We start from the raw sequence: 8,668 nt of genomic DNA, 5'->3' as shown, positions 1-8,668 counted from the left end.
GATGGAAAATATTTGGAAACAGGGAAAGTAGGTAAATTTGGAAAAGTGCAGGTACCATGCTTTAGCTATTAAGCTGACGGTATTCCAGATGTTTGCTCTAATTTGTTTAGTGTACAAAAAGTTGCGCACACTTTTTCAATTCAAGCTGTGTACGCAATCTTGTATTCTACCAAACCTGGAACGTACCATTAATTATAATTAAAAATATATATAATATAACTGATTACTTAAATATTGTAACATATGCTTATAATGAAAAAATATATACTTAATTACTTAAATATAAAAAACAAAATCCCACTGCAATTGTCCGACTGATAAGCCAATTGTTATCTTTTTTATTATTTTTCAAGTGCATGCCCTGGACTTGGTTTCTTTCGCTCGAAATGCAATTCTTCATTGTTGCTTGCTTGGTTTTACTTCTCGCAGAGATCCACTCAGTCTATGCGATAATTATTGGAATAGCCACGTTTGTCATCTCCATATTAGCGTCCATAGTATGGGAATCCAATCCAATCACCAACACTGAATTCTCGCTAGAGTAAGTGTAACAAAGTATTAATTTTACTTAATTTTATTATTTTTTTTAGTACTAAACACTTTGTTTGGCCCTACACCACAGCACTTATATGCAAAATGAATTGGCCGACTTCCATTTGGTTTTCGACAACATCTGTCTGCGCATTTCTCCATATGTATTGGGCGTTTGTGTCGGGTATATCTTGCAGCGCACACAATCTAATATGAAAACGCATATTCTGATACAAATTTGTGGTAATGAAAATATTAAAAAATTGTATTTTCATATCTACATTAGTTTCTCAATACCCCAACAGGATGGCTGGCTTACTTGCTAATGTTCGGCTTATTTATATTCGGTTACCAATATGGCTACGAAATGCTACTGCCCAATATAAAAGCTGGGCGTTGGTGTCAGGCGATACTCTTCACCATTTCGCACGCGATGTGGTCTCTGATGCTGCTCTGGACTACTCTCACAGTTGAAACTCATCAAACTTGGAAACCGCTGAACTTTTTGCTTGACGGGAGATATCTGCATGCCTTGGAGCGTCTGTCACCGGTCAGTCTTCTTGGGGCTCCTCTCATAATCCGACTGCTCGTGTTCACAGGAGACACACCCATTTACAACTCGATAGGACAAACAGTAAGTTGGACAATTAGTGTTCTGAACCTCGAGAATAGTTGATATTTAAATGTTTTAGTAAATTGTACTTAAATTTTTAGTTTTCCATATTTATCGGATGTTTGCTAGTGACGTATCTCAGCGCGCTTTTGCTTCACTTTTTATTCGATGGACCACTTTGTGCCATTCTCCAGGAGACTATACTTAAATAGCAAGAAAGGAGAGCACACTTACATATGTACAGATACAGATATAAATTAATTACATGATATATAAGTATTTAGAAAAGAGGGTGAGTTTTAATTTTAGAAGTGGATTAGCCCAATTTAGGTTAGGCTTGGTTGGCTAATTGTGACCCCATTACCTCTTCAATAAAATGCAATAAAATGATTTAGATAGTTTAGTAAACATTTAAAATCCATTGGTGTTCTTTTAACTCATGTCCACTAGAAAATAAACCAGTGTCATCGTAGATTTCATCGTAGGATTTTGGAAAATTCTGCAGAATCGTACCAGCTGATTGCTCTCTCACTACACAGTGTTGCTAAACAGTACATTTCGAAATCATTTACAAAGTAAACTTAGAAAAATAAGAAAAAAACACACCATTTTACTATCGGGTCATTACTTTCTTCCAAATGACAGAGATTTTGCAGTTGTGGAAACAGCATTAAAGAAAAAGGATCAATTATACACTGCCGAAGACTATTATAATGCAATAAAGGCTTGCCGCAAAAAACAGCTTCATTTTGTATGAAATGAAAAGAGAAGACTTTGTCTCAATCAAATCTCTAGAAGAGACAATATAAAACAGAAAAAAATACGGACGGATGAGGTTCCGAAGAAATTAACCTCACAAATTCACCTCACTTGGTTATTCGTGTATTTAAATGTCTTCATTTTGACTATTACTTTTTACATACAAATTTCAATAAAGCTTTATGTCTATAAAAATATTGACTTAAATATGCTCCTGTTTTTATTTCTTGTAATATCTTATTTTTGAAAGTGGAGCTAAAAAATCGTTTATTTTGTCAAATAATTTTAGTAAATATTATTTTATAATAAAATGTAAAACGTGTATAGTGTAAACATCACTGGAATTGATTAGAGTTGGCCAATATTTTTAAATTGATTCAAACGCATACCCTTAAATATCTCAATATATGGAAAAATTTACTTATACCACTTTCAAAAAAACCAGCTCATATGTAGGTAAATGATATAATTGCCCTGTTCTACTAGTTTTATATAGTTTTATAGTGCAACATCAAGAAATTAGTCTATTACGATTGATGTTCTCATTTCATCTCACGTCAATATTTGGTGCGATATTAGTGAGACGAGTATGGTCATGCTTGAATAGGTAGGCCGACAGGATATTCTCCATAATAGGTAGTCGATTAATCATCTGACCGAAGTTATTTAAAGTGTAAACACATTGCAGGAATATGAGCCCGATACACTTCAACTCTAAAAACAAAAAAACCGCTAAACGAAGGAAAATAGGGGAAACAAGGATAAGATATCGAAAAAATTACAGAGCCAGAGCATCCATTCGCACCACATAGGCTAACCAGCAGAAGGATGTTAAAGTCTTATAATTGCCAGTGATGGAAATGAACTGACCTATTGATTTATTCGAAATGGATATTCATTTAGCAATATATGTACATACATACATGCAATATTCTCAGTTCATCCAACGAGAAAAGGATAAGTAAACGCTGCGGCTCATTTCGTCCGCTTATGCAGACAATTATATGCTGTTAGAGAAAGTAATACTCGAGTGAAGCATCAACAGCAGAAATCACGCGAAAGAAAAACATGCTTTCTCAAGTTTGGTGTAGAATAAAAACATTTGAGGTATTTTTCAAAATAATTTTAGAGTTAAAGTTTTAGAGCGAATGACTTTTGGTGCAAAGCTGCACGCAAGGTTAAGAAGTTGTTGATTATCATTCACTTGAGAAGAGCAAAAAGCAATTATTTTGCATTTTTTTAAGCTTGAAGTAGGAAGCAATTTCAATGAAGAAATCTGCTGAAAACGATGAAAACTCGCACCGCATAATAGAAATCTCATCTCAAACATGCACTTCGATTACAGCGCCCAACCTTCCATCAGCTAAACTATTCGTTCGCTCATCTATTAGCTTATGCAAGATCTATTAACGCATTCGCTTTGGCCTATTAGAGGTACAAAGAGCTTGTAGGGCGAATAGTTAAAATCGCATGGTGCGACAGGGGTAAAAAGTGTGCGAACATCATTTTGACACTTTCACTTTGGATTGTAATCACACCTTTTAACATTGCTACGTACATATGTATATAGGGATATTTGCATTCATATTGGTGTTGCTTGTATTACAATCAGATCTTCCAATGTGGATTTCATATACCAATTACTCGTATGTACGTTCGTACATAAGTAATTTACATAGCAATCAACGTACACGCATTTGTGATCACTGATATAGGAGTACACCGTTATTTATCTCTGCAAAACAATGTATTATTTATGTACTTGTGTAATCAAATTAATTTTTGGAACTTTTTTCTTGTTTTGGTTACTGCAATGTTGAAATTCACTTAAATGTCACTGAAATAAGTTATATCACCAAAGAGCATTGAACAAGAGTAATATAGTTTGTTGTTGCTTTTGGCCCAACAACAACAAAGTAAACATTTTCAAAAATTTAAAATATTACTCTAAACAAATCATTATTTAGATATATTTTTAGCCACAAAATGAACTTAACACCCGTAAAATATTCCTCCTTTTCATTGAAGCACCACGCTTAATCACTGTGAAACGCTGGTGCCATGAGCTCTAACGTGACCGTCAATCCTTGCAGGATGCATTTCGTGAAGGCCGTCCAAAACGGTTGTTTTCCCAGAAACGATAGATGATGTGTGTCAATTGATAACGCGGAGTCGTCAGGCAGCATGTCGCAAGATAGAAGCTTTGGGCATTAGTGAGAGCAGCACGTTTAATATTGCATGAACATTTGGGCGTCAAGTAGATTTATTGCCGTTGGATACCGCATAATTTGACAATTACCCAAAACAGATTCGTGTCGATTAGTTTAAAGAAAAGTTGAAAAGATTCAGCCGCATTGGTTCGAAGCACGTCTGTGACATCGTAGGATCAAATCTTGTATCTATGCATGAGAATCTTGGATTTATGCCTGCGAGCTAGATACAAAACAGCAATCGACATTATGGGTATTCCCCTTAACCCAGCCAAAGCAAATCGTCACGTGTTTTCTTCGAAAATCTGATCATGTCGCAACTGTACTTCTAGAGAAACCTGCAACACTCAATTCTAAGTGGTACGCCAGAATTTTTCGAAGAATTTAAGAAAACCAAACGCCGTATACGAATCGACCTTCACCAAGGCAATGTGAGCTCTTTCGTTTAGGCTCACGCAAGACAAATTTTAAGTACTCAAAATATCTTACAGCCCTGATTTGGCACGTAATGAATACCTCTGGTAACCGAACATAAAAAATAAAATTCGAAGTCAACGAAATTATTGAAGCCCTTAAACAGCTCCGAGGTATCCTCTTCTGAGTGGCAAAAGTACTTTGAAAATTGTTTCAAGCGAATGTGGAATTACATTGACTTCTAAGGAGAAGATTTACAAAACCAGTAAAGTCATTTTCATTACTATTTTACTGCGCGCAAAATATAAGAAGAAGTTTTTCTAAATGCTCTGCCCGTCCTCAATAAGGGTGGCCCTGCACTCTTCTAAATATCGTGTACATGATTCTATTGAGAGTATCGTGCGAAAGACTAAAATCCGACCATCAACCAACGACAGTCGGTTCCACGTTACCGAAACGACCCGGATTTATAGATCACTCCAGCAGCATTCCCCGTATGTAAATATGGAGAATGTTTATGCCGCTAGAACAACAACAACAACCTTATCAATTTCAATTTAGATATATATATATATATATAATTGGCGCGTATACCCTTTTTGGGTGTTTGGCCGAGCTCCTCCTCCTATTTGTGACGGCGCCTTGATGTTGTTCCACAAATGTAGGAACCTACAGTTTCAAGCCGACTCCGAACGGCAGATATTTTTATGAGGAGCTTTTTCATGACAGAAATAAACTCGAAGGTTTGCCATTGCCTGCCGAGGGGCGACCGCTATTAGAAAAATGTGTTCCTTAATTTTGGTGTTTCACCGAGATTTGAACCTACGTTTTCTCTGTGAATTCCGAATGGTAGTCACGCACCAACCCATTCGGAATTTAGGCCTGTAAAATCCACAATTGACCAATCGAAAGGTCCATGGAAGGAAAGTTTACGTACATCATCTTTTCGTCAGTTTTAAAGCCACATTCGACAGCACAAAAAAGAGTTTGGATGTCTAAATTCCGCAAAGCTGGCACGGCTGTGCAAGATGACATTAAGCAATACCAGCAGCGCCGTCAGAATTGGGAAAACACTCCGCGAGCTATTTGATACCAAACGAGGTTTCAGACAGGGTGACTCGCTGCCGAGTGACTTCTTTAGAGCGTACATTTGCTGGCAAATGTTGAACAAATAGGAGGAGGAGCTCGGCCAAACACCTAACAGAAGTGTACGCGCAAATTATTATTATTTTTTTTTTCATTTTAAAGGACTTCGCTTGTTTAGGAACCAGTAATGTCATGATATTTTATGGAGAAGCACTTCTTGGTTAGCACGAGAAAGAAAAGACCGGCACGTTCCATTAAACTCGCTCAAAGAAGCGAGAGAATATTATTAGAAAAATCTTTAGAAAGGCTTGCAATAGCATTAGGTACTTTATTAATTACGCGGCTTGCCGTGGCCACAGAAATTCGGTATAATAATTAAAAATTAATAACAAATGATTAAAAAAAATGTATAAAAATGCAAAACAATAATCAAAAATTTAGTTATTATTTTTACAGCTATCAGCTACTATTATCAGACAACCCATCGTAAGTTAATTGGCAGATATTTGCTGAACCAAACATAATTAAATCACTTTTTATTTATCGACCGATTGTGTTCTGTTAAAGCGCTAAATCAGGCATTGAGCAAACTGTTCTTTATGTATGCGCGGGATTTATATTTTTAGCTTCACGGCAGCGAAAACTGTTTCATTTTTATTGCAAATATTTGAGCTAACAATAACCAATAGAAAAAATAAGAAGCTTACTCGCTCTCTGTTTGTTATCCGGCATGCTCCTGAATTCAAGCTCGAAAGGAAGGGATTTGGTTTTTTATGGCATTTCATATACAAATGTATATATGTAGCTCAATGTGTTTTCAATCAAACTGGGATGTTACATAAGTTCACGCATTATAAAAAAACGCAAATAAGGTAACACACAAAAATGTGCTTAGCGGTTAGCCATACAAAAAAAACAAAAAATTTACAAATATGTTATATGCGCACTCATACGTAAGATGAACTACCAAAATATAAAGGAAAATACAACTTTAAAAGGTTTGCAACACACACATTTATATATACGCATAGAAAATGTGTGATGACGAGAGCGCGTGTGCACAGGTAAGCGAAACTGAAAGTGAACAAATCAACAAAGGCTGCTGCTCAGCGTAGCCAACGGAGACCTACTATGAATCTATTGCCAACATTACAACAACATCATCAGCAGCAGTTGTCATATTTAAGCCAAATGCCACAGATATAAACATACATACATGCATACACTGAACCGACTTGCGCATCGTCGAATCACAGCCAAACTGCAAAAGTTGTCGACACCGTCTATTTACAATGAAATCCATTCAACAAATAAAAGTTATGCAACACCTGCTGATGGTGACCTTTATATGCCTTCTCTTCGCGTTATCATCCCATACTTTGTCTGCTGGCGCAGACTTGGCTTGGCTAATTGCTCGAAGCGGACGCCAAAGATCGACGCGTGCAGCCGCTTTGCTTGTCCGACTTTTCTGTCGCATGCAATACTCTGATACTCTGCCCTCTTTTTTCATTGAGCATTGTCTTAGTCGTCGTTTTTACAACTGAACATTTCTTTTTCAATCTTCGTGTATATTTTTCTGTATTTTGGCCTTCACAATGCTTCTCACCTAAATTGAGTTGGCTTCACCTAAATTTAGTTGGCTTCTGAGTATGCATACTCCTGGTTGATACTTTGCAGAGATTCTCAATTGTGTTAACACAATCCTGCAAGGCAAGCTACTACATCCTAATGGTGTTCGAGTGAATTAGAAACCATGACTAGTTCGCGTTCCTTCTCTTTTCATTATAATCAGCCATTGCATTTTGGACTGCAATGTCCCATGAAGTGTAATTTGTCGTTTATTGCATCGCTTTTTCAGTAGTTTCGAATCAGTTGTAAATTCGATAAATTATATTCAATGAAAAGAAACTGAACAGTTAACTGGGTGGTACTAATGCCTTCAAGACTACTGATGCTATGGTCGATGTGGTAGAGCGCTGAGCAATGACTCCGTTGCGATTCTGCAGGTAGAAAAACATTTTTTAAATTTAATTTTACCAATGCATTTCCGAAAATTTTATAAATGTTATAATTTATTGAAAAGTTATCCAATAGAATACATATAAATAAAGGGTGATCAGATTGGAGGTACTTTTTCCAATAGGGTTTTTTTGACAGATCACGCCTGACTACTGTCAAACTGAACCCATCATTTTTTTAGTATTCATTAACATTTCATCATGGAAAGATTTACGCCTAAACAACGTTTCAACGATTGTATTCCGAAAATCGACGCCCTGTGAAACGTATTCATTGCGCGCTCAGGCCAACTTATGGTGTTTGGCGATGAGGCCCATTATGGCTTAATGGCTACGTCAATAAGCAAAATTTCCGTGATCATTGAACTGAAGAGCAACCCAAAGTCATTCAAGAAGAGCCATTACACCCATTGGAAATAACCGTTTGGTGCGGCCTATGGACTGAAGGATTCATCGGCCCTTATTTCTTCAAAGACGAGGCTGGCGCCAATCTAACAGTGAATGACGAACGCTATCGCACCATGACAAATGACTTTTTGATGTAGGATGCCGAAAAATTGGATTGATCTCCACAACCCTTGGTTGCAACTAAAAGGCGCTACTAGCCATACTTCCCGTGAAATAAAGGATATACTGCGTCGTCGTTTCGGTGAGCAATTTGTCTCTCGTCTCGGGTCAGTGGATTGGCCACCAAGATCGTGCGACATCAAACTTTTGGACTTTTATTTGTTTTGGACTGTTTTATGTAAAGTTTAAATGCTTTGTGCATAAACCGGCTTCAATTGATGCATTGAAAGCAAACATTTCTAAAGTTATTCACGAGATACCGACCGAAGTCCTCCAGTGTGTCATTCAAAACTTAAGTTTACGGATGGTCGAATTACGGCGCAGTTGCGGACAACATTTAAAAGGGAATATCTTTTAAAAATAAATATCATGAATGGTTCTACACAAAAGTAGTAAAGATTGGGCAATTTGAGTTTTCGTTGTTTTATTTCAATTTAAGATCCGATACCTCTAAATTGATCACCCCATAT

The 8,668-nt window shown here is 36.7% G+C and overlaps 1 protein-coding gene across 1 annotated transcript; it reads left to right on the top strand.

The window, feature by feature from the left end:
* The first annotated feature begins 356 nt into the window (after window positions 1-356).
* LOC128856525 (uncharacterized) lies at window positions 357-1,412 on the top strand. The gene is made up of 4 exons (XM_054091827.1): window positions 357-541; window positions 623-774; window positions 837-1,165; window positions 1,246-1,412. Exons 1-4 carry the CDS (start codon window positions 357-359, stop codon window positions 1,354-1,356), a joined length of 777 nt encoding a protein of 258 aa, XP_053947802.1. The 3' UTR covers window positions 1,357-1,412.
* Window positions 1,413-8,668: the final 7,256 nt, after the last annotated feature.

This window comes from Anastrepha ludens, chromosome 3 (assembly GCF_028408465.1).
Source record: "Anastrepha ludens isolate Willacy chromosome 3, idAnaLude1.1, whole genome shotgun sequence".
In the NCBI taxonomy this organism is placed as follows: domain Eukaryota; kingdom Metazoa; phylum Arthropoda; class Insecta; order Diptera; family Tephritidae; genus Anastrepha; species Anastrepha ludens.
This window is presented reverse-complemented; position numbering and strand designations above follow the sequence as displayed.

Excerpts from the sequence above, each read along its gene's own strand:
- LOC128856525 (XM_054091827.1), top strand. The coding sequence starts at position 357 with ATGCCCTGGACTTGGTTTCTTTCGCTCGAAATGCAATTCTTCATTGTT. Across the intron at positions 775-836 it reads TATTCTGATACAAATTTGTG|GATGGCTGGCTTACTTGCTA; the intron begins GTAATGAAAATA and ends ATACCCCAACAG. Across the intron at positions 1,166-1,245 it reads ACAACTCGATAGGACAAACA|TTTTCCATATTTATCGGATG; the intron begins GTAAGTTGGACA and ends TTAAATTTTTAG.